Source organism: Cetorhinus maximus, chromosome 5 (assembly GCF_964194155.1).
Source record: "Cetorhinus maximus chromosome 5, sCetMax3.hap1.1, whole genome shotgun sequence".
NCBI classification, from domain to species: domain Eukaryota; kingdom Metazoa; phylum Chordata; class Chondrichthyes; order Lamniformes; family Cetorhinidae; genus Cetorhinus; species Cetorhinus maximus.
In genome coordinates, this window is record NC_135883.1 from 145,108,530 (window position 1) to 145,135,716 (window position 27,187).

Below are 27,187 nucleotides of genomic sequence, written 5' to 3' on the forward strand. Positions count from 1 at the left end.
AATGAAAAAGTAACAATGAACAAAGTATACTTGGGTGAATGGATTGATCTGACCGGATATGAGATTTTCATAACATGTAAAGGTTTGCTGAGTTCCTTGCCTTGTGTGGAAGTATTTCTGTACTGACTGTTGCTGTATAAACATAATCAATTTCAATACTAAGTAGGGTGTTACATTAAATGGAAACATCGTCAAATTAATTTGATGCAGAAACTGATCCTTTTCCAAAGATTGAATTCCAAATCTTTTTGCCTGATCTGCAGGCTGACCTGTAAAGACGAAAGACACCAAAGCCAGATAAGGATAGCATCTGTATGGATTTATGTGCCTGCATTCCACTCATGAGGAATACTTGGAACGCTAGGTCTTTTTGTTCATCCAAATCCTTCAGTGTATTTGTACTGAATTTGTACTCCATTTTCATTTTTCCCTCTCAAAATGCATTAACACACATTTCTCCACATGCATCTGCCTATTTGGCTATTGCCCTAACTGTCTAAGTCCTGCTGAAGTCTTTCATAGTCCTTCCTGCTATTTATAAAAAGACCTATTGTGTTAATAATAAATTTCAGTCTCCTGCTCTCTTCGCACCAGTCCAAATCAAATCTGAGATACATCTGTGAACATTAATCCTTTGTTTCTGTCCTTCAACCAACTTCCTACCCATGCTGCTACAATTCCTTTTGTTCGACGCATAAGAATTCTTGTAACAAATGCCTGTGTTTCAAGCACTGGTTTCCAAGACTGCATTAAAGATTCAGGAATAATTTTTTATGCAGGGTTTTCCTCAATCTCTCACCATTACTTTGATGGAAGCCTCAGAGAAACTGCCTACATAAAGGTTCCTGTTACATGTGTATCAGCTTTTACAGGGAGAGAGGAAGATGTAGAGGTTTGGTGATGTGAAAGGAAACCCAGGTGTGGAAACAAGAAACAGAATTTGTGGATAATTGATAGTGTTGTAGAAAATAACACCTCTTCTGGGTGTGTTGCTGCACAAAGTGGATGCAAGGGACTTCTGACATCCCTGGTTAAAGGAGCACTTTGCCTGTTAACAGATGACACCCAGGCTCAATTATCTGTACAGTACATGAATGCCTTATCAATGGTGTTCTTCGCTCTTGGAAACCATGCCAATGAGGAAATGTTCTGTGCTTTCATGAGCAGATGCTTCTTTCCATAGCCTCAATCACTTGCTTGATGCATCTGAGGACAGTTGGCTGACTGGCATAGCATGTATCACTGATTGTGGTCATGAAGGATTACTGTAGTAGTCATCTTCAAAGCCACTAAATAAGTGACATGCAGTCTGCAAGCCAGCCTCCACTATGCAGTAAAGTTAAGTAACAGCCTACTCTGTGGAGTGGAGGTGTCAAAGGCAAGTCTCCAATATCCCCGTAAGGACTGTCTAGTAAATGGAGCTCTGGGATAAGGGAGGATTATGTTTATATCACAGTGACATCTGCCCTTCATGTCTGCTATGCTTTTCCAAAATTAGAAGTGTTGTTCCACAGACTTGTAAGCGACAATTAATGGTTATACTCACAGAATCATATCTTACAACCAATTTCCCAGACTCCTCCATCACTATCCCTGGGTATGTCCTGTCCCACTGGCAGGACAGACCCAACAAAGATGGGGGCACAGTAGTGTGGCCCTGGTAGTCCTCAACATTGACTCAGGACCCCATGAAATCACATGGCATCAAGTCAAACATGGGCAAAGAAACCTGCTGATTGCCACTTACAACCCTCCCACAACTGATGCATCAGTACTCCTCCATGTTGAACACCACTCAGAAGAAGCACTGAAGGTAGCAAGGGCACAGAACGTACTCTGGGTCAGGGAATTCAATTTTCATCATGAAAATTGCACCATTACTGACTGAGCTGGCCAAGTTCTGGAGAGTATGTCTGCCTATGGCAGATGGTGAGGGAAAAAAGAGGGAAAATCCTACTTGATCCTCGACCTCACCAATCTACCTGGCGCAAATGCATCTGTCAATGCATTACTGGCAGGAGTGACCACCGCACAGTCCCATCTTCACACTGAGAACATGTTCCATTATGTTGTGTGGCAATACCACTGTGCTAAATAGGACAGATTCAGAACAGATCCAGCAGCTCAAAAATGGACATCTATGAGGCACTGTAGGCCATCTGCAGAAGAACTGTATTCAATCTGTAAACTCATGACCTGGCATATCCTTCACTCGACTATAATATTAATAAACAGAGGCTGTGGGCGAATCGAGCATGGAAACACCACCGGTAACCCTCGAAAACAAAGACCTTTCTTGAATTTGTCCGCCCACCCAGTTCTGCCTGCTTGATTGGCACTCCATCCACCACCTTAAACATTCACTCCCTCCACCCATCGGCACACAGTGGCAGCTGTATGTACCATCTGCAGGATGCACTACAGCAACTCACCAAGACCCCTTCAACAGCACTTTCCAAACCCATGACCTCTACCTAGAAGAACAAGGGCAGTAGGCACATGGGAACACCATCACACCAAGTTCCACTCCAAGTTACACAAGATCCTTACTTGGAACTCTATCACTGATCATGCACTGTCGCTGGGAGAACATCCTGGAATTCCTTCCATAGCATCACATGGACAGCAGTGATTTAAGAAGGCAACTCATCATCAACTTCTCAAGGGCATTTAGGGATGGACAGTAAATACTGGTCTTGCCAGAGACACCCACATCCATGATCAAATTTTAAAAACTGGAGCACTCTATCGGAACCCCAAAGGAATTCCCGTCCTGCCCTTTCTGTTTGATACAAGCAAAACAGCAGCTGGACGGTCAGTTGTTGTAAGAAACAGAGTTGGTAGTAAGTCTTGCAGTGAAAACAGTAACAAGAAGAGTTAACGCACTAGAGAAAGCACAGTTTAATCGATGTAATAAAAGCAACAAAATTAACCTTTTAGACACTAAAATCCAATAATTATCTTTAAAAGAGCTGATTTGTAGAGGCCAGCCCATTCCTTCTGCATGCTTCTGTAGTAGGTATATAATTACCATTGCAGAGTGATCAGTCAGAATCTAAGCTGCTGGTGTTTCTGTTTGGCATATTGCATTTCAGGTTCACTCAATTTTGCACCCAATTTTCTGAACTGCGCCTATAAAGAAGAGCCTCATAAATCAGAATGCATATCTCCATTTAAAAACTGATGTCTGCTTTGACCGCCAATTAAGTGTTTAAGTACCTGTTTTTCCTCCTTTCTGAGTGGATACTTTATTTTGTCATTCACCAGAAATGTTACCTCTAAGCTGCGTGGGAGCATGGCTGCAAGTACACTCCCTAGTAGATGGCTGCTCAGCGGTCTTAAATGGAACACAAGAGTGCAACAAACGACTGTGCACAGTGAAGGTGCTTGAGAGGGAACATTGTCCACTAGTGCTAAATTGCTTTCCTTGTTTTCAGTCTTCTCCCCAAATACCTACATAATTGGCAGAAATTTCTTCAGGGATTTTGGCCAATCAACTGATGTAATTTCAGCGAAGCCACCAATACACTGCATGAATGAGGTTTCTGTCAATCTTCCACTGATAAGAACTGTAACCAAAAAAACATTTTTCCTATCATAATAATGGAGAAAGCCTAGAAAAGTTATCAATACAGTCAGTACCCTTCTGAATTGTCTCAGTGAAGGAGGAGGTAGTTGAAATATTTCTTCTTGAGTTCTCTGCCACGTCTTCTTGAGTTCTCTGCCCAAAGATAGGTCCTTGCCAATTATTTGGCAAACCATGGCAAACTGCCATGATTTTTTACTACGGGTAGGGTGAGGAGGCAGGCCACAAGTCTACCTCAGCCAGAATGGGGACTGAATCCCATGTTGTTAGCATTAATTTGATCCACACACCAGCCATCTAACCAACTGAACTAAGCAGATCCCCCAGCTGAAAAACTTGATGGTCTAAAGATTGATGAAGAAGAGTACCAGAAAAGCTGGCTGTTCTTAACATGAATACAGCACAACAAGCAGATGGGATGCACCCGAGGATACTGACTCCAGTAATGTTGGAAATTGTGGAAGTATTGCCCATAGTCTTCCAATCCTCTTTGGATATGGGGATGATGTCAGTGGACTGGAGAACTGCAAATGTTACACCCTTGATCAAAAAGAGCGTAAGGATAAGCCCAGCAACTACTGGCTGTTCGGAAAGCTTTTAGAAAACTATAATCAAGGACCAAATTAATAGTCATCTGATAAAGTATGGATTAATAAAGGAAAATCAGAACAGATTTGTTAAAGACAAATCTGTTTACCTAATTTAGTTGAGTTTTTGATGAGTTGATGCAGGTAATGCAGTCGATGATTTCCTAAAGACATTTGATGAAGTGCCACATAATCAACTTGTCAGCAAAGTTGAAGCCAATGGAATAAAATATTTGGAGTGTACAAGGGCTGTTGAGTGGAGGTGGTCTTCAGTTGTTGAGCAGGGGAGAGGGTGGTTTTCAGCTGTTAAGCGGGGGCAGGTTGGCATTCAGTTGTTGAGTTGGGTGATTGGCACCCAAGTAAAAGAAAATGCCAGAATAGTAACTTTCAGTATTTTATTATCAAAGTGCATACTAACTTTACACAAACAAAAATCATGTATTTTTAAATTTAAACCGTTTTGTGAAAATAGTAGCTTATTCACTGGACCTAGCGAGACACATGAGCATACACGTCACTGCGCAGTTTCTCAAAATCTGGCAGTGTGGTTGATAGTGCAAATCTAATCTCTGATGTGACATCTATGAGGCTGCCTGTGTGAAACTTGTTCACTCCCCTCCTCTCCCTGTGAACTACGAGCTGGGGGAAAAAAAATCATATGTGCATATCATGGGCCCCTGGAGCCAGTCCCAGGGCTTTCCCAATAGAGTCTCCGCTCCACGATTACAGCCTCAAAGCTCACAACGCTTAAAATCGCATCCCACGAATCTACTGGGGGGGGGGGGCATGACCCACGGTTTGGGAACCCCTGGTACACACAGTGGTTTTCTCCAGGAGTCGGTATCAGGACCACTGCTTTTTCTCATCTATATTAATGAACTAGACTTGAGATTGCAGGGCACAATTTCAGAATTTGCAGCAGACACACATTTTGTAAGTATGGTGAACTGTGAGGAGCATAGTGATAAGAGTTCAAAAGGACTTTCACAAGCTGGTGGAATGGTGAACACTTTAATGGGTGGACAACTGCAGATGCAATTTAATGCAAAGAAAGGCAAAGTGATACATTTTGGTAGGAAGAACCAGGAAAGACAATATAAACTAAAAGGTGCACTTGTAAAAGGGGTGCACGAATAGAGAAATCTGGGAGTATATGAGCAGAAAACAATGAAGGGCCAGGGCAGATTAAGAAAGTGGCTAAAAAGACATATGGGATCCTGAGCTTTATGAATAGAAGCACAGAGTACAAAAGCAAGAAAGTTGATGATGATAGTAGTGACCTGCTCATTTCTCCATACCTTGCATCTTGCACTTTCCTCTTCAGTTGCTGGTAGAATCCTCCAAGTTCCAATTTCAAATGCTCTAACATGATCATTCTCTTTCTCCCTCTTGGTCTACATCCCTCTAAACTTCCTTCAATCACCTCCTTCAGCAAATTCTCGTGGCCCTGAAGCTATGGTGAACCTTCATAAAACATTGCTTCAGCCTGAACTGGAGTATTGTATCCAATTCTGGTCACTGCATTTTAGGAAGGATATGAAGGTTTTAGAGTGTGTGCAAAAAAGATTTACCAGAATGGTTCCAAGAATGAGGGACTTCAGGTACGTGGATAGACTGGAGAATCTGGGGCTGTTCTCCTTGGAGAAGAAAGGTTGAAAAGAGATTTGATACAGGTGTTCAAAATCATGGGGGTCTAGACAAAGTAGATAGGGGAAAACTGTTTCCATTGGCAGAAGGGTTCAGAACCAGAGGCCACAGATTTAAAGTGATTGGCAAAAGAACCAAAGGTGAGATGAGGAAACACCTTTTTCACAGTGAGACATTACAATCTGGGATGCATTGCCTGTAGGGGTTGTAGTGGCAGATTCAACTGCAACTTTCAAGAGATAAACACCTGAAGGGAAAAATAAATTGCTGGCTATAGGAAAAGGGCCAGGGAGCAGGACTAGTTAAATTGCTTTTGCAGAAAGCCAACACGGACTCAACAGGCCTAATGGCTTTCCATCTGTGCTGAAACCCCATTCAATGATGTTATCCTATGATTATTCCTTCGTGTCCACCATTCAATATGTCCTTCCTCTTTCCTATAACCCCATTATGCCGAAATCAAAACTCAACCTAACATCTTCCCCAGGACCTCAATCTATAAGACTATACAGCTTTCCTTAGTATTTCTTCCTTCCTAAATCCTCAGGAATTTAAGACTGAAGATTAGTATCAGCTAATCAGTAATTCCTGGCTTTTCTCCTCTCTTTGATCTGGCTAGCATCGTCACCTGCTCCTTGACTTCTCCATGACAGAACAGGGCCTGCACAGAACTGCACCAACCTGCCAATGTTTCTTCAGGTGTTGGTGTTTTCTGTTCAACACAACGGACAACAAATTTAACATCATTCATGACCTCGGTGACATTTCAGCAACAGTTGCAGTCGAAGGAAGCTACTTTTGTATTGAAGTTATGAAATTCTTCAAGCAGTGCACAAACCTGCTCTCCACTAATGCTGACTGTGAAACAGCTACAAGGAAGGGTATGACAGCCGCAGTTCATACTTCAATCATTTCTCCCCACACAACGAGAAATTACTCGGGCTTCCTGCATTTGCATACCTTAAATCAAAAGCTTAATGATGCGATAAATTGAGCATGTGTTACCAAAAATGCACCATTTTTATTCAATAAAAACAAGGAAAATGCATTTTACAATTAATACACATACATTTTTGAACTGGAAAATACTTACTTCTAAAGTTAAAATACACAAACATAGTTGTTTGTGATGCCTGCACATGCCAGCAAAGTGCTGCACGTTATGTTTGTGTGTGGCTGAACTACCGCGAGAGCAAGCTCTTAATAGCTAACTCTGTATTTGATACATTGTGTGTGTGTGTGTTATTTATTCTTCCACAAAACAGTGTTTCAATAATGAAACTATGTTTTTAAACAGCCTGTCAAATGGAAATTAAATAATTCCATTTTCTTTTATCATGGTTTCAAACCAGTACATAATATAAAACATATTTTATTATTGCCCGTACTGAGTGTCAACAAGCCCCACTGTAAATGTTAATAAATTTATTTTATATTAAATAAATTTGTCTGTAAATAAATTACAGATAGAATCTATGTGTATACACACACAAACTCATTTTAAAGGAGTCTATGAGAAAAGGAATCTATAAATACACCACTTTCAAACATGAATTTCCATGTGTACTGCAGATCCAGTAAGTAATGAGCAGGATGCCTGCTTGATGTCAGTAGCAAGAGGCCCAAATCATTCTGATAGTCAGGCCTCATCTAAATCCACTAAGTGAGCTGCCTGTAAATTAGTAGCTTTGACAGGTAGCTTGCAGTTTTGGATAGTGAGATTTCTGGCAGCCTTGATGCCAACTTTGACCTCTTAAATTTGGAAAAAAATGTTAGTGTATTTGGAACTTTCTGTGATAGATGTCTCCTGCTAAGACTGCCAGGTTCAGTAAGGCAGCAGTGGAGATTCCAATGGGATAGGTAAGGATCTGAAGAAAGGACCTCTTCCTGACAAAAGGATTTTTTTTTATTCATTCATGGGATGTGGGCTTCGCTGGCTGGGCCAGCAATTATTACCCATCCGTAGTTGCCCTTGAGAAGGTGGTGGTGAGCTGCCTCCTTGAACCGCTGCAGTCCATGTGGTGTAGGTACACCCACAGTGCTGTTAGGAAGGGAATTCCAGGATTTTGACCCAGCGACAGTAAAGGAACGCCAATATATTTCCAAGTCAGGATGGTGAGTGGCTCGGAGGGGAACTTCCATGTGGTGGTGTTCCCTTCTATCTGCTGCCCTTATCCTTCTAGATGGTAGTAGATTTGGAAGGTGCTAAGGAGCCTTGGTGAGTTCCTGCAGTGCATCCTGTAGATGGTACACACTGCTGCCACTGTGCATCAGTGGTGGAGGGAGCAAATCTTGTGGGTTGGGTGCCAATCAAGCGGGCTGCTTTGTCCTGGATGGTGTCAAACCTCAAGTCTTACTGGAGCTATACTCATCCAGGCAAGTGGAGAGTATTCCATCACACTCATAACTTGCGCCTTGTAGATGGTGGACAGGCTCTGGAGAGTCAGGAGGTGAGTTGCTTGCTACAGGATTCCTAGCTCTGGCCTGCTATTGTAGCCAAAGTTTTTATATGGCTAGTCCAGTTCAGTTTCTAGCCAATGGTAACCCCTTCAGGATGTTGGCATCCTGTAAGGTGCTGCATGCAGCAGGTCTGTAAGGTTATGTTTGAGAATAACAACACCAGAGCATAGATGCAGTGCTATACAAAGTTCAATGATCTTACCCAAACAAGAAAGGGATTTCTTGCTATCTCTTTTTCTCAGATGAGACATTACCAACATTTATCTTCCCCGAAAATGACTAGACTCGGACGGCGGGCAGTGGGGAGAGAGGTGGTTTCCTAACAAGCCCTCAGTCAGCTGGAAGAGGAAGCCTTGGACATAATTGCTGCAGGCAGCAAGCAAACCATTATGGTTAGCAATAAGGCTGGGGCGGCAGGCACGGCATGCTGTCTGCCTAATTCTCTTGCCCTTTCTCTTTGTTAAGAAATCACACATACAGTAGCAGGTTTCCACAATTGTATTAGTTTTTGTGCCACTTTCCCATTAGTTCCTGGCCCTAAACCCTTTCCACTTTTCTCAAGTTCACCCCGTGACTTAGGTCTTGTTGCAAGAAATGAAGGGGGATCACCCTCATAATGATGTGCCATCACTTCCTCAGTCATTTCGATGCACCAGCGTAGAAACTGGCACCCAGAGTAGAAGAGAGAGTACATTTAAGGGATCTTCACAGGGTGAAGGGTAAGCTGTGAAGAGGAAACCAAGAGATATAGAAAGGTTAAGTGAGTGGATAACATGGTGGGAGATGGAGTATAATGTGGGGAAGTGGGGAGTTATTCACTTTGGTAGTGAGAATTGAAAAACAGAAGATAGGTTTTTTTTAAAAAGGTGTAGAACTTTTAAATGTTGATGTTCGGGAATACTTGAGTACATTAATACAAGGAACACAAAAATTGGCATGCAGGTACAGCAAGCAATTAGAGAGGCATATGGGATGTTAGCCTTTATTGTAAGGGAACTGGAATATAACAATAAGGAAGTTTTGTTACAATTGGATAAGGCTTTGGCAAGACCACTACTGGAATATGGTTTGCAGTTTTGGTCTCTATATTTAAGGAAGGATATACTTGCATTGTAGGTGGTACAACGAGGCTAACTAGATTGGATCCTAAGATGAGAGTAAATTGGGCCTGTACGTTCTGCAATTTTGAAGAATGAGAGGTGATCTCCTTGAAACATGCAAAATTCTGAAGGGACTTGACAGGGAAAACAGTGAGAGGCTGATTCCTCTGCCTGGGGAATCTGGAATGGGGTTCACAGTCTCAGGATAAGGGGTCAATTAGGACTGAGAAGAGGAGAAATTCCTTCACTAAGAGGTTGTGAACCTTTGGAATTGTCTACCCCTGAGGGTTATGGATGCTTCATCGTTGAGTACACTTAAGGCTTAGATTGACAGGTTTTGGGTGTCTCAGGCAATCTAGGGATACGTGGAGAGGGCAGGAAAATGGAATTGAGGCAGATCAGTAATGATCGTATTAAATGGCAGAGTAGACTCGAGGGGCCGTATGATCCACTCTTTCTCCTATTTCTTGTGAATCACTTGGCACTACTACGTACGAACAAGTGATATTGGAAAGTGCAAACAAGGGGAGGGCAAACTCTAGACACAGGTCCTCTGAAGAGCCAGAAAGTGCTGCCACACAATGTCAGAAAGTATCAAGCAGTCCACTTCCAACTTCTGTAGCATTCTGGCAAAAGGCATCAACATTTAGTAGTCTATCAAACAGCATCTGGTCACCCCAATGGACACTGCAGCTGCATTCTCTGTCCAGGAGTCTATGGCACCAGCACTAGCAACTTTGGTCACAGCTCAAACTGATGCAATTCAGACTCTGGGCTCCACCATCTCCATTGCCTTCAAAAGGTTGGGGGAACATACCAATATGGGTTTTAAATGCATAACAACTCTCCTGTAGGCTGGTGACAGTGCTTAGCTGCAATTCCATGAGAGGTTCAAGGTGCAAATGGCGTAGCACAAGTTGCCCTCTCCAACAATGACGCCACACTTGTTCTCCTGGCACTCCATCAGTCTGTCATAGTGCCAGAAAGCCAGCTGGGCCAGAATGTCTCACCAGCAGCCAAGGTGCTGCAGTCAGTGGACAGGCTATCTCAAGCCCAAGCTTTGTGGGTCATCAAGCATGAGCATATTTGAAGTCCTCATCTGAGCAACAAAAGTCTCCCTGTCTGCCCACGACCCTCCCTACACTGAAGCCACAAGGGAAGCCTGGGAGATAAACATCGTAAAATGTCATTTTGGACTGACACCTGGATGTTTATTACTTCCTTAGCCATTTGCTAACTTGATTAAACTGTGACACTATTATTTAATGTGTTGTCTGCAGATTTCTGCCGTAGTTATGTCCTTGATAAAGAATGATGGCATGTATATGAATGATGATCACTGAGGGCATTAAAGGGTAGAAGGACTGGCTGAAATGATGTTGTGCTTGGGGAATAAAGGTGAGGTGGAAAAGAGTAAGTGAAGAAAAGTGATGGTCATTGAGTTGGTGGATACAAGTCAAGCTATAGGCAGATCTCCCACCACTGCTGCATCCTCCAGGTCATCAGCGTTCTCTTTTTGTAGCCAACAGAAGCAAAGATACGCAGGAGAGAGCACACCACTATTATCTTGGCATTCTCCCAAGGCTGCGGTGTCGGAAAGCCCAAAATCGGTCCAAGCAGCAGATCTGTTGTTTCAGCACTGTTTGATAACTGGTGTGCTCAAGATGTGGCTGCTGTTATTTCTGAGCCTCGCTGGTGTCATGATCTGCAGAGCATATCCACTATCTCCTGTCAACTAGCCTGGGATGTGCTGCTCTTCAAGGCGAGTGGAATGCTAGACTGTTGCAGGATGTAGGCATCACAAGAACTGTCTGGAAAGTGGGTGCACAACTGCGTGAACAATTTTCAACGGCTAAAAACCAGCTGGATATTACGGAAGAGAAGTCCTCTGCAGTTCATGAATATGCTACATTCATTGGCAGGAGTCCTGATGACCAAATGTGTAATAGATGACTCCATATACTTATAGGAGTCCTTCAGTGGCTGCAAAACCCACATCACTTTCCGCTGGTCATTTAGGAATGAAATCAAGAAATGAATTATCCACATGAAGGTTGGTGATATCAGCAACCCTCAGGGCTTTGAATCCCTGGTCACTTGACATTTTCAAAATCAACAGATTCTTATTAGAAGGATATCAAGAAACATGAAGCAAAGGTGGAGGAATAGAGTTGTTGAGACACAGATCACCCATGATCTAACTGAATGGTGGAACAGGCTCATTGTCTGAATGGCTAATTCATGTTCCTGTTCCTATAGTTCCTGAGGTTCATGAGGAATGTGATGAAATCATTAGCCTAGACAAACAGTAACTGCTTTATAGAGAAATGCACTGCAGCCTGCCATTACAAATGTTTCCAGCCTCAAATGACCATGATGCATAGGAATCCATGGCTGCAAGATCATCACTTCAGCAGAAAATGCAGTGTAAATTATATGGATTACAGGTGAATTGTATTCTGAAGATTGGCCTGTATTGAGAAGTGGTTACCCTCCTAGGCTGCACCTCACTAAGCCACAAATATCTCAGTCTAGGCTGCAGACCACATGGGTAGGCTAAGGCTTCCTACAAGCAACCATCCTCCTTCCTGGACTCCGTGCAGGGTCGAGGACCACTCACATAAGCTGGCCAATCTGTTGCTGCCATTCCTGTTCCTCCTTTTCCTGAAACTTGTAAGAGTTGGTCAATACCATATCCATTTTACAACAATACAAGCACCTCTCTGTGCTAGGAATAAGATGGCAAAAAAATACAAAATAAAACAGAAAACACTCTCATTAAACCTCCTTCAACTCTCCAAATAGAAACCAATAATTTTTTTAGGAGGCTGCCCCTTTAAATATGATCGGTAATGCCTATTCTAACCATTACTGGTTGAGTTCAACATTGGTTGCTCATCACATCAAAGTGCATGCAAATGGCATCAGATGTTTCAACGTTTGAGTCCAAGCCACAATGGAAATAATGACTGGTGAATGGGCAGCAAGACAAGAAAGGCAAGCTCTACATTCAGATTTTGATACTGTAACTGACCCTGCCACCAGAATCTCCCCCCCACCCTGCCCCAGAGATACAAATGAACATTGGGTCAAGCTCGCAAATGCAGCTAATTTAGGCTGCAATAGTAATATGGTGTGATAGTGTCAATCAATAAACATCAACAGAAAAGCAAAATCTTTGCACAAAATACAATTCAGGGACACGGTGAAACTTCAATAACTTAGTAGTATTCTCCCTCCTTTGTAGAATGTTCGGCAATATGTGAACAGAAGAAACATAGGGAAACATGTGGGCCGTTCAGCCCTACAACCCCTCCGCCATTCAATTATATCACGGCTGATCTCTATCTTAACTCCATGTACCCAGTTTGTTTTGGCAAATACTTTAATACTGTTATCTAACAAAAAAAATCCAGCAATCTCAGTTTTGAAGTCTTAAACTGACAGCCAGCTTCAACAGCTTTTTGTGTGGGGGGGGGGGGGGGAAGAGTTCCAGATCTTCACTACTCTTTGTTTGAAGAAGTGTCCCCTGGCATCACCCCCCTCTGTATGTTCTAGCTCCAGTTTTAAAGGTTATGCCCCTTTTTTGTTCTGAGCCATGTTTCTAGTTCATTTTAATAATGCCCAGCACCAACTGACAATTTTTTGTGTTCTTTGAAAAGGGGGAGGGGGGGAGACAGCAAATGCACCCCTGCTGCCTTTTGGGTGGAAAAGACAATTAATTCAATGTGTGAATTTGATTCATCGCCAGCATAAATGCACTGGTTCCAACATAATATAACCCAACTTCCTCAGCCCAGTATAATATGGCATCACTGACGGCAAACAGAGAGAGAGAGAGAGAGAGGGGAGTGGGATAGCAGAGAAGGGAAGGAAGACAAGGTGAGAGAAGGAGGGTAAAGGCCCCGCTCCACCCTGTACCTCCTCCCCGGGTGTCACTTACACAATCTCGTCGTTGTCGAACTCCAGCTCCCCGGCCGTGTCCTCAAAGTCCTCGCCGCCTCCCCGGGCGCTGCCCTCGATGGTCCGGTAGGGCACCACGACGGCGCCGCGGGCTCCCGACGCCCTCAGGACCTTCACCTCCATCACGCCCACGCTCTCGCTCACGTGCGTCACCTTCTCCTCGAAGGTGAAGATGCCCGCGTGGTCGTCGTCGAAGATGGTGACGTTGGCGGTGGAGGGCGCGCACAGGCACGCGATCTCGGCGGCGGAGGCGGCCACGTGATTGGCGGCAGCGGCGGCGGCGGCGGCGCTTGGGTTGGTGGTGGCGCCGGCCGCCGCGCTCGAGACTGAGGCTGCGTCATTGGCGTCGACGCCGCCGACGGGTTTGGGCGACGGCGCCTGCGCGGTAGCCGTGCCCGGCCCGGACGCAGGCGCAGACGCAACGGCCGGCTGCTGGTTCCCGCTCCCGCTCGCGCCGCCGCCCAGGCCCACGCGCAGGTTGCTGAGGTGGACGCAGAAGTTCTCGTCCTCCTCGAAGATGTCGTCGTCGATAATCCCCACCAGGATCTCCTTGTGCGTCTCGCCCGGCTTGAAGACCAGGCTGCCCTCGGTGAACTCGTAGTCGGAGCCGGCGTTGGCGGTGCCGTCCTCGGTGCGGTAGTCCACGGTGACGGTGTTGGTCAGGTCGCCGCCCCGCCTCACCACGGTCAGGGCCACCGAGCCGCAGTTCTCCAGGCACTGGTAGCTGCCCGGCTCGAAGTAGACGCGGCTGACGGGGCCCCCCTCGTCCGCCTCGGGCCGCACCTCCTGCATGGAGACGGCCTTGCGGGCCTGGTCGGCGGCGTGCCGCTTGAGGATGTTGCCGGCGCCGATCATGAGGCGGGTGGCCTGGATGCGGTAGAAGGCCCGGCTCTTGGCCTGCTGGCTCAGCACCTGGTAGTTGGCCAGCTCGATCAGCTGCTCCATCTCCTTGTCCGGGTGCTTCTGCTTCAGCTCCTTCAGGATGCGGGCCATCTCCCGCCTCGACTCCTCCTCCTGGTCCCTGGCGGAGGCGGCGGCGGCTCCGGCCCCGTCCAGGGTGGCCTCGGGCCCAGCAGCAGCAGCAGCAGCGGGGGAGGACGAGGCGCCGCCGGCGGCCTCCTGCAGCGAGTTGAGCATCTTACCGTCCATCTCGATGTCCACCTTGGACGAGGACGAGGCGGCGCGGGAGCCGGAGCCGGGGGCGGGCCTGGGCCGCTCGGCCTCGGTCTCGACGATGATGGCGCGGTGGCGGCCGGCGCGGTACTTCTTGTACATGTACTTGTAGAAGAGGAGGCGGCGGTCGGCCACCCAGGCGAAGACCACGCAGACCGGGAAGAAGAAGAAGGTGAGCAGGCTCTCCCACAGCTCCACCACGCCGGGCGAGATGACGGCCAGGATCAGGTAGAGCCAGGCGTAGGCGAAGATGCTCCAGGCGGCCGTGACGAAGAAGACCCGCAGGTGCTTGATGCGGCGGATCTCGCCGTCCGGCACCACGTGCACGCAGATGGCGATGATCACGAAGGTGTTGAAGGCGGCGCTGCCCACGATGGTGCTGGGGCCCAGCTCGCCGGCCCGGAAGCCGTGGCCGCACACCTCGATGACCGACAGCAGGATCTCCGGCGCCGACGAGCCCAGCGCCATCAGCGTCAGGTTGGACACGGTCTCGTTCCACAGCCGCACCGTGGTGGTGGTGGTCTCGCCGTTGGGCTTCTTCACCGTGATCTCCCGCTCCTGCGAGGTGATCACCTCGATGGACGACATGAAGCGGTCGGCGATGATGGAGACGCCCAGGAACATGTAGATCATGGCCACGAAGTAGACGATGGCCCTGGCCACCTTGTCGCCCACCGAGGGGTCCTGGGGGTACCAGATGGGCAGGATCACCCCCTCGTTGCACTTGTAGGAGCCCCCGCACGACTTGGCCGAGGCGTTGGCCTCCACGTTGGGCACTTGCTCGCTCGCTTGGACTTGTTGAATGCAAGTCAGGAGAACCACCACCAGCATAAACCCAGCGTTCACCACATAGGAACAGGGCGCCGCTTTCCACCACCTCGTCATGATGATCATTGACAGGTTTCCAGGCTCTTAGTCTAAAAATGTAGAAAAAAACATAGTGAATTTCTGCTATTCATACAGCAAGAGCAATGCTAGTAAGACCTTCCGTTCATTATCCCATTGAAGGGGATGCTACTGATTTTTTAAAAAAAACATGGTGGTACAGACAGACAACCACTTAAGCTTACCTGGTGGTGCTCTTATGGCAGCATCAGTTACATTAGGATATAAAATTTCCCTTACATTTTCTGAGTGCCTTCAGGAATCTTGTTTAAGAATGCAAGTCCCTGCGTCACTTAAGCCTCAGATACCGAGAGAGGAATCAAGATATTCGTAAGACATAAGTGACATTAATTGCTAAAATATGACCAAAGTCACAAACGTCAGTTTCAATATGTTGCAACAAGGAGTATAAATGTGCCGGGCTTTCCTTTCCACGCTAATCAATTAGTTCATTTTAATTTTCCATGCCACTTTTGTTGCACTCTACACAGCCGTGTCTTTTCCCCTTTACTATATTTTAAACACACTTCAGCGTGGCAATATATTTTCCATGCATGCATCCGTTTTCTATTTTAAAAGAATTAACAGAAAGTGAGTGCTGTAACTCTAGTCTCGGACATCTGTCGATTTTGTATTTGCTGTACAGAAAACGTTTAATTATTTGAAATGAATGAGAAAAGAACCACTTTACATTTTTTTTTAAAAAAACACCAGCTACATTTTATACAAGCCAAATTGAACATACCACAGCGTTCAGTCGGTGGTGATTCCTGGATCTGACGTCCGTCAACCCTTCCCTTCGCCTTTCTTGCAAATCAGAAGCGGAACGTCTTTACCATGATAGTATTTAGGGAAGCGAGCTACAGTTAAATCTGCTAGATTTCGCTCTTACTCCCAGCCGTAGAGTCTACCGTGCAGCTTCATAACCAGACAAAATATTGATGGTTATTGAAGAAAGTAGGAAGCCGAGATGAAGCCTAGCAGATGTGGAATGGTCAAAGTTTCTCCGCATTATGTTTTCATTATTATGCGTAGAGCATTTTCGCGTAATATAACCAGTATGGTCACCAAGCGTCTGAGTACTGTGGAACCCAAGCACTACGGATGTCTAAGGCAATTACTATTTTCCGATTTCTGATCGTGAGAAAGCCCAGGCTTGCAGTGCATCATGGGCTTCTTGCCAGTAGTCTTATCTCCGTGCGACCCACCTACTTCATTGATCATCTGCTGGCCGCCTTAAAGAGGAACGGTTTCTACTCAGCTTAGGGAAGAGAAATCGAGAAAAGGAAATGCTTCAGCAATAAAGCGGGGTTTTTTTTTTAAAGAACAAGAGAACCTTCTGCGTTCTTCAGAAAACGGGCAAGCCCATATTTAGCGCAATGAATACGCATATCGTGCTTTCTTGTATAATTAATGGTGAGCTACGGAATGATTTCAGACACCTGGAGTAATGTTGGAGGTCTGTCGTTTTTATTGTCTCTTTCTGATATTACTATGATACGCCTACCTCTAAAACAATAAAGTATCGTCTCCCATGCGCTTCCATTTACAGGCAGGAATAAAATCTTACAAATTTGGAAAGTAAACTGTCTCAAATTGGTGTCTCTACAGTTGTGATGTATGGATTAAGAAATCAGACTGAAAATTCATTTCTGCTATTTAATTCCATTTTGACTTAATTACCTTTATACCTGTGTACGTTAGGAAATATTCTTGTGCATCAAACATGCATGCACGTTTGTAACCTTGGACATATTTGCTAAGGACTTTATTACTGGGAGTCTTGGATCCAGTAATGTACATTTACAATAAATGTAGTACCAATCAATAAATTGTTGCTATTATTGTACCGTGGTCTGCATTACTTTAATTTCTCTCCACGGACCAGTAACTCTAGAAACTAAATTGTACTTCCAGTAGCTGTCATATTAGACCACGACGGCATCTCATTTTTATTTGCCCTTGAAGCATGTTTCCAAATACTGCAAGGGACACTATTTCATTAATACCTTGTGCCTCGCAGAGTTCTTGTGTTATTAGAAATTGAAGGAATACAATAAAAAGGAAGGCCTATTTGATGATGAAAGGAGCATCAGTACATCAAGGGAGACTTGATTTATGTACTATAGGAACTTTTACTGAATAGATGCAGTCAGTGGTTTCCTGTCCTTCAAGTTTAGTACCCAGGGAATAACAGTTCAGGACCAGCAAATTGCTCCTGATAAAAGCAAACTTCAAGCTCCATGCTCTTTCTTTTATCAAAACCATTCAGGCAAAGTCAAAACCCAGAGTGTTCCATGATAGCATTGATTTATTGAAGTTATTTAATTTCGTACGGGTAGTTAACCTATGCACAATTCAAATATGCATTTTAGGAAAATCACAATGGTTGGTAGGCATGTCATTGCTACATGAAAACTATTGTCCCGCAATATGTGTCCAATATCTTATTGTTTACGTATACACATATATAACTACAGTTAAGTGTTACCATGGCTCAGTGGTAGCTTCTCTCCTTCAAGATAGATGACTGGGCTCAAGTGCCACTTCAAAGACTTGAGCGCATAATCAAGGCTGACATTCCATTCGACCCATTGTGTCAATGCTGGCTGTTCAAAAGCCTCCAATTAGTCCCTTTCACCTGCCCTTCAGCTTTGCAAATTGTTCAAGAATTTATCCAATTTCCTTTATAAAGTTATTTTTTAATTTGTTTCCATTGCCCTTGCAGGCCTCACATTCTAAATCATAGCGGGTAGCTGCATAAAAAGCATGGCATCTCACTTCTGGTTCACTGTGTTCTGCAGTTACCGACAATTCGACCACTGAAACAATTTTTCCTCATTTCAAAACTCTTCAGGACTTAGAAGTTTCTTAAATTTCTTTATTTAAAGGAGAACAGCCCCAGCTTCTCTTGTCTCTCCATGTAACTAAAGTTAATGGGAATTTGGGAAAGCTCTCCACTGGCTAGAGTTATACCTAGTATGTGGAATGTGGTTATGGTTGTTGGGGGAAATCATCTCAGTCCCAATACATGGTTTCAGGAGCTCCTCAGGGCAGTACCCTGGGTCAAACCAACTTTATTAATGGCCTGCCCTCCATCTAAGGTCAGAAGTGGGGATGTTTGCGGAAAATTGCATTCAGTTCCATTTGCAACTGACAGTTAATAAAGCAGCTTGTGCCCAAATGCAGCAAGACCTGCACAGCATTCAGGCTTGGACTAATGTGTGACAAGCTACATTCACACCACACAAGTGTCAAGCAATGACAGTCACCAGCAAGAGAGAAGCTAACCACCTCCTTTGACATTCAACACCATTACTGTCACTGGAAGACCCAACATCAATATCTTGGGGGTCACCATTGACCAGAAACTTAACTGCAAGAGCCACATTAATGCTGTGGCTACAGGAATATGTCACAGATTAGGAATTCTGCATTGAGTAACTCATCTACTGACTTCCCAAATCCTTTCCACCACCTACAAACAAGTCAGGAGTCTAACGGAACACTTCACACCTGCTTAGATGAGTCCAGCTAAAAAAAACATACAAGTTTGACACCAACAAAGACAAAGCAGCCCACTTGAATGGCTTCCCATCTATCACCTTAAATATTAATTCGCTCCACTATCAGCACATTGCCGCAGTTGTGTGTACCATCTACAAGATGCACTGTAGCAACTTGTCCTGGTTTCTTTTGTCAGCATCTTCCAAACCTGCAACATTTACCATCCAGAAAAGCAAGTGCAGCAGGCATACGAGAACATCACCTGCAAGTTCTCCTCCAAGTCACATACATAGGAACATTGCACTAGGCCATTCAACCCCTTGAACTTGCTCCGCTATTCAACTAGAATAGAACATGGCTGATCGTCTACCACAATGCCATTTTCCCACGCTATTGAAACTACTACTACTACTACTCAGTGAATAAATTCCTCCTCATATCAGTGCTAAATGGCCTACCTCTTATTCTAAGACTGTGTCCCCTGGTTCTAGACCCTCCAGCCAGGGGAAACATCCTTTCTCTATCTACCCAGTCTGGCTCCTTAAGAATGTTGCAACTTTCAATGAGATTACCTCTCATTCTTCTAAACTCTAGAGAATATGGGTCCAGTCTCCTCAATCCCTCCTCATTGGACAGTTCAGCCATCCCGGGAAATAGTCTGGTGAACCCTCGGCTGCATTCCCCCTATGGCAAGTATATTCTTCCTTGGTTAAGGGGACCAAAACTGTACACAATACTCCAGGTGCAGTCTCACCAAGGTTCTATACAATTGAAACAAGAAATCTTTACTCCTGTACTCAAATCCGCTTGTGATAAAGGCCAGCATACCATTTGCCTTCCTAATTGCTTGCTACACCTGCATGTTTGATTTTAGTGACTTATGAACAATGACACCCAGGTCGCTTTGGACATCAACAGTTTCCAATCTCTCACCACTTAAGAAATACTCTGCACCTCTGTTCCTCCTACCAAAGTGGATAACCTCACATTTATCCACAGTAAATGCCATCTGCCATATTCTTGCCCACTCACTGAGACTGCCCAAATCCCCTTGAAGCCTCTGCATCCTCCTCACAACTCACATTCACAGCTAGTGTTGTGTCATCCACAAACTTGGAAATATTATATTTGGTCCTCACATCCAAATCATTGATATAGGTTGTGAACAGCTGGGGCCCAAGAACTGATCCTTGCAGTACCCCACCAGTCACAGCCTGCTATCCTGAGAATGACCTGAGAAGGAAAGGTTAAACAGACTGGGCTTGTTTCCACTGGAGTTTAGAAGAGTGAGGGGTGACTTGATTGAAGTATAGAAGATCCTGAACGGTATTGACAAGGTGAACATGGAAAGGATGTTTCTTTTTGTGAGTTAGTCCAGAACAAGAGGGCACTACTTTAAAAAGAGAGGCTTCCCTTTTAGGAAGAGATGAGGAAAACATTTTATCTCTCAGAGGGTTGTGCAACTTTGGAACTCCCTGCCTAAGGCGGAGGTAGATAGATTCTTGTTAGGCAAGGGAATCAAAGGTTATCGGGTAGAAGGGAATGTGGAATTTGAAATGCAAGCAGATCAGCCATGATCTTATTGAATGGCGGAGCAGGCTCAAGGAGCTGAATGGCCTACTTCTGCTCCTATTTTGAATGCTTGTACGACCAATTTATTCCTACTCTGTTTTCTATCCATTAACCAATCATCAATCCATGCCAGTATTAACCCCCCACCCCCCTATCCATGTGTTCTAATTTGTACTCAGCCTCCTGACTTGGAAATATATCAGCATCCCTTCACCGTCAATCTTGGAACTCCTCCTTGACATCGCTTGGATATACCTACATCATTCAGCCTCCAGTGGTTCAAGAAGGTGGCTCACCACCATCAGAAAGGCAGTTAAAGATGGGCAATTAATGCTGGGCCTTGATAGTGGCCCCACGTCTCATGAGCAAATGAAAAAAATCTGTATCCGTGGTGTGATTTTAATTATTTTCCTCTAAGGCCTTGACCTCCTTCCTAAAGTATACCTAGGATTGGGTGCAATAATACAGCTGGGCCAGCCAGTGATATATGAAGGTTTATCATAACTTCCTTGCTTTTCTACTCTATTATAAATCCAAGGACCCCATATGTTTTTTTGAAATATCCTTCTCAACTTGTCCTGCCACCTTCAAAGGTTTGTGTATATAAATGCAGATATCTCTGATCTTGCACTCCCTTTAAAACTGTATAACTTAGTTTATATTACACCTCCTCATTCTTCCTATCAAAATATACCACTTCTCATTTCTCTGTGTTACATTTCATCTCCCTATTTTCTCACTATGTCCCCCCCCTGAAATTTGCTACTAAGCCCCCTTAATGTTCAGTGCATCTACAGGTTTTGTGTCACCACCAAAAGTTGAAATATTGCCTGTATACCCAAGTCTAGTTCGTTAATGCATATCAAAAAATCGATTAGTCGTTCTAATACGAACGTGTGGAGGACACCGCTGCATACTTCCCTAAGCCTAAGAAACAAGTATTCACTACAGCTCTCTACGTTCTGTCTCTTAGCAAATTTTATATTCACGCGGCTTCCATTCCTTTAATTCCAATTTTGCTAATAAACCTAGTCAAAGGTATCTCATCAAACACCCTTGAAAGTCCAGATACACAGCATCAACGTTCATGAACCCTCTCCGTTACTTCATTACCTCACACTATTCTGAGGCTTCTGGTGCCATGTGCAGTATATCAGGATAAAATTGGAGTGAAAACCAGCCTCTATATGGATCAAATCATTTGCATCCGCATTTCAATTTCCTATAAGGTTGCACTGTATATGTGTTCACGTGAACAATGGGCCACCGCTGTAACAAATTTTCAGGCTCCAGCGTGCTGAAAATGTAAACAGTTATCGAGTATGTTTTAATGCCTTAAAACCACCTCTTGATCCAAGATAGCACCATTGCTTGGTAGTTGTAGTTAATTTGTTCTAAGTCACTAACCAACACTTAATGGTTCACGGGTAATGTACCTCAGAATACAAATGCTAGTTTCCATTGCGACAAAGCAGTTGTCTGTTCTATTTCTATCTGGTATCACTTTGCTTAAGATATGTCTTTCTATTGAGTCAGTAGACAATAGTGAGAAGCAAGTCAAGCGGCTGCATTTTAAGCAACCTCTTGAAAATTTAATCAAATAATGATGTAACAGCAGCATTTGGAACACTTCCGATTTTCCTGTCATCCGAGAAGCGACGAATCTCTAAGAATATTTTATTTACGGTGGTTAGGGGCAGGTTAGCCTCCCTTCTTTAAACCAGCCATGCTCTTTGAAGACTTTTGGGGTTTCAACAAGGCGTTATCCTTCTTTGCGTTTGGTTGCTTTTGAAGTGTAGCCCCAAGTTTCTTGCCGGTCTGGTGGACTGGCTGTGGCTTTCTCGTTCAGTCTACTTGGGGCCAAATCATCATCCAATTTTGGCCACATTGAGATATATCAGTGACCGCACCTTTCAAACGCAAACAAGCTTACCGTAAAAAAGTTGCAAAGCTGATGTGACTTCTGTACCAGCGCCAAACAGGAATATTTGAGAATATGTAGAGTATGTCAAATGTATCTACCCAAAATACAATGAAACATTAAATGTTCCAATATTTTCTGAGCTGATTATATCTACAATACCTTGTATAATTTACTGGGGTTGTACAGTAACTGCTGTGCTTTGTAGCGTTGTAATATTAGAGGGAAGATGTTTGCACTATTTCTCTCAATGTTGCCAGTCAGTGAAGGGGAGGGGAGTTAACTGAAGGAGAGACTATAAGAGAAGGTTTAAAGTACTCGACTCAAATATATGAAATAATAGACTGCCAAGTATATCCTTTGACCCTTTTTGTCTAAAATTGATTATTTGGATATCTTTACCTGCATCGAGACCATTAAGTCGGGTCTCGCTCCCTGCTAGCCTCCTCTCAGGACATCGCCAAGAAGCACTGTACAATTCCAGATTGCTAAATGAAATTATAGAAGTATTCCCAATAGCCTCCAACCCACCACCCCCCTTTCGGAAGACAAGAGCGAAGGGGAAACCGATTCAGGCCGGACTAAGTGTCCACCCAAAGCCTCTGACTCCAGTAAACTGCACTCCCTTCAAACAACGGTCAAAAATGTCAAGACAAAATGCTCTTGCTTGCATTAATTTCTTAAAATGGATGGTGTTTTGAGCAAAATACTGTTTCCTGGACACTATACAAATGGCTCTAAAGTCTATGGAAGTGTGTTTTTGTTCAAATTGTTTGCTATGACACTCCCTCCTCTCATGCCTAAAGGCTGCAGTTTCAAGCTCCACTCTCGGGACATCCAGTGCAGTACTGAGAGGATGCTGCGCTGTGGGATGTGTTGCGTTTTTACTAAGACCAAGGCCCTGTCTGCTCTTTGAGGTGGAAGTGAACTATCCCTTGGCACTATTTGAAGAACAGGGGAGTTGTCCTACCTAACCAATACCTGCAATGTTAAATCTGATAAATTTTATACTTGCTGTTTGTGTGTGGGGGTTGAGGGGGGAGGAGAGAGAGGGGATGCTTGCATTTATATAGCGCCTTTTGTAACCACAAAACTTCCCAAAGTGCTTTGTAGCCAGTGAAGAACTTTTGAAGTCTAGTCACTGTATAATGTAGGAAACGAGGCAGCCAATTTGTACACAGCAAACTCCCACAAACAGCAATGTGACAATAATCAGATAATCTGTTATTGTGATGTTAGTTGAGGCATAAATATTGGCCAGGAGACTGGGGCTAACTCCCCTGCTCTTCTTCCAAATAGTGTCATGAGATTCTTTATTTTCATCTGAGAGGACAAATGGAGCTTCGATTTAACCCCTCACCCGAAAGATGGCACCCCCCGCCAATGCAGCACTCCCTCAGGACTGCATTGAGTGTCAGCCTTAATTTTTGAGCCCAAGCTGTTTTTATTGTAATTGGTTTAACTGTAGTATACTGGTTTCCTGTATTATAGCAAATAATACACTTTTATTGGCTGTGAAATCCTTTCTGACGGGTCGTGAAAGGCGCTATACGAAAGGCTGTTCTTTCTCGTCAAAAAAATGCATTAAAAGATCGTTCCCGATATTTATTACATAAATGTCGCATTGTGCATTCAAACTGTCAACCTTATGAAGTATCTTTTTTGGTCGATTGACTGTACATTAACTTTTGCCATATATTTATGAATTCGCAAGTCAACCTTTGAAAGGATTTAGGTATGACAGGGAAATCATTTCAACGCAATAAGCATGTGGTGACCTACCCAATCGCCTGCCACTGTATAGGGTACCCGAAGCGGATTTTAATTGCCTTGCAAAATATTTATTTATTTATTGAAATGTCCTTTTAATTACTCGTCGAGTGGTTCGTGCGCAAGCCTAATACTTCTGAACTTCCCGCACAGTCAAAAATAGACCATACAAACCGGACTTCGCCGTAATCAACTCGTCCTAAATTCCTACGAAACTGACAAATCCCAGGATGACTTAACGTCATCCCACATCGAGGCGGTAGTTTTTTTTTTTAACCTGTTTACGGCTGCTTGTTTAACAGGCATAAATTTCATTTCTCCAAAGCATCAAACAATTGCAACACCTGATGACATTTAAAATCCTGCTCCTGGATTGATGCAACGGCGGGGCGATGACATTGAACACAAAAGCTTAATGCTATGCCCCCTGGCAGACCTGCGAATTACTACAACTTTGAACTCAGGGATAGACTGCACGTTCTATCAATACCTATATAGGCGGTGAACTGCGGACTGCTAAACAATTAAAAGGTGTATGATATGTGCAGTTAGAAAACCCACCCTTCCTGAACTAGCTGTTTAAAACATGCACGTGATCCGGCTTGCTTGTGCAGGATCTGGTGCACTTTGTTTCACTAAAACGGGAATCTTTCTTGCCGAAACCCGAGAAGGCATTAATTGCTCCAGGTTAAAGGCACAGGGACTGGAAGCTCCAGCCTTACCGCAATCATCATCTGAGTGACGTTTAATTAGCCAGCTCACATGGCTTTATGGGAACTCAAGTTACTGTAATTGTGGTTCGATTATTGCACAATTCATTATTTTGCAAACTGTCCAAAAGTCTCACCCCAGTCTTTTCGCTTCCCTTTCGAAGGTCCTGTTGCTGTGATTTTGCTTTCTCACTCGTTTTAAATAATGCCGTTTTTTTCTCTTCAGGCGGTATGTTTTTTTTCAAATTCTTATGCTTGTGAACAAATTGTGTGCAGTAATAGGATTTTGCCTTCCTTTCATTTAAGTGACCTACTGTACAGTCCATCACAGTACAACAACGCAGCCCAAGGCATATGAATTGTGAGACCTGAATGGAAATAGTTATCCTCAATTCCGTTATCACAATAAGCGGGGTCTCACAGTGAGATAGCCATTATATATTTTCCCAGTATTTAATTTCAACTTGCTGGTTTTCATAAATGTGAAACACCAATCGATCGAGCAATAACATTGTCAACGGTATTATCTGGAGGTGCTACAATCTCTCAGCAGTCCTGGATTAGGGAAAGGAAGATTGCTCAACCTTCAGGCTTCTTGATCATTATGCAGTTTTTCCTCCTGAAAGTATGTAGAAGTGCACTTTGGGTCAGGGCAGAATTGGACCTGGATGTAATTTTAGCCTGAATTACGTAATCACCTTTGTTATGTTTCGTCTCACTTTTTTGTAATTACCTCATCTGGGCAACTTCACCAATGCAAAATCAATACTCCTCTAATTTGAATGCTGACAATCAATATTTAGGCTCACAGATGAATAACGGTCACTTGTGCAAGAGTTAGTTGTGCTGTACCTCAGTCAATACCTTCAAGAACAATGAGAGAAGCTTGCTTTTGCATAGCCTCTTATCACATTTCTCAAAAATACTATAAAGCATTTGTTGCAGAATTAATGACCTTGAAGTTCAGTGACTGCAATTTGCAGACAAATGGAACAATCATTTTGCTCATTGCAAGATTCCACTACCAAGGGAGACAAGTGACTAGCTAAACTACTAATGGTGCTGTTAGCTTAAAAAGATGTGTCGACCAGAATAATGAGTATTGCCTGCCTCCTTTGAATATCCCTATCCATCCAAATGACTGGGACAGGCAGGCAGGGCCTCAGCTTAACATCTTGTCAGACCATACAGCACACCCTCAGTACTGCACAGGAGAATAGTGGAATAGATTCAGAAGGAAATTAACTTCAATGATGAAAATGACATTTAGAAATTCTGGAATTGAGACTGACCGTGGAAAAGTTAAGATGTTCAGTATACAACACCCATTTCATTAATGCAGCTCTCTTTAGATCAGTGCCTCACTATGTTTAATTTTACTTTTGGTTGTGACCTTTGTCTGGGCAATGGCACCGATGCTTAATAGGATGATCCAAATATTTACTAATTAACTATGCACACAATACATTTTAAAGATGGCAGTCACCATTTTACACTAACTTCGCTCTAACTATATTTCTGATTAACTTAACACTATTTAGTATTTCTGTTGTAATTATGTCTGTTGAAGCTACACAGCATCTTGCAATTGCTTGACTCAACGGCCGTTAATAGAATAAATACCAGATGTATTAAAGTCATAGTTAAAGAAATACATTTATAAAGCTTACCTTGGGAGAGTCCCTGCAGCCTGTTTGGAGCTTTATGGGAAAAGACAGCATGTGATAGCTTCTCTAAATTTAACAGAAAGACATCAGGGAAGATTCTTGTCCTTTAAGTGTCTCTAAACATGGTTTGCATAGCTCTGTCTGAGCTTATCTGTAGTTTTGTGCTTTTGCTTCCATACATGGATCTGTTCCCAACTGTAACTTAGAGCCGTTGAACAGCATTGTCTGGCAGTCTTTAGCTGGATCCAACATGTGAATGATAACGTCTTTATGGCTAACACGGATTCCAGCAATAACAACTACACACATTGCTTTTTGTTTTAAATTATGATTATATATTTCCTTGAAGATATTTATAATGTGTTTTTAACTAAATAAATTGATAGGTAAGCCTTCCATAAAAATAATCTTTTCCATGCACTATTTATTTATCCGATTGTGCCTGTGTAAATCACTCTAGGTAGCACAGCCATTTTCAGGCTGACCAACCTTCCTGTATATACATGCAAGCATTTCTTTGCAATAAATTTAGTGCTACATACTTGGAAATAAACTAATGTCTGGCTTTTGTTCCACAGCTTGTAAAATAAAGGCAGCAAGCGTCAATGAACCAAACAATAGTGTTAAACAGCATTTAAA

General features: G+C 43.7%; 1 protein-coding gene across 6 annotated transcripts in view; it reads right to left on the bottom strand.

The window, feature by feature from the left end:
* The window catches only part of LOC144680990 (sodium/calcium exchanger 1-like), a 336,456-nt gene extending 309,819 nt beyond the window's left edge, over positions 1-26,637 (bottom strand). For 4 of the 6 annotated variants that reach the window (XM_078542630.1, XM_078542629.1, XM_078542628.1 and 1 more), the window contains exons 1-2: positions 26,552-26,637; positions 13,324-15,433 (exon numbers count right to left, since the gene is read on the bottom strand). In XM_078542630.1, coding sequence (XP_078398756.1) covers positions 13,324-15,410 — 2,087 coding nt within the window. In that variant the 5' untranslated portion in view covers positions 15,411-15,433; positions 26,552-26,637. Of the gene's footprint in view, positions 1-13,323; positions 15,434-16,146; positions 16,233-25,018; positions 26,214-26,551 lie in introns of those variants that run through there. The other 2 variants (XM_078542627.1, XM_078542626.1) reach the window with 2 other exon arrangements.
* Between the last annotated feature and the right edge of the window lie 550 nt (positions 26,638-27,187).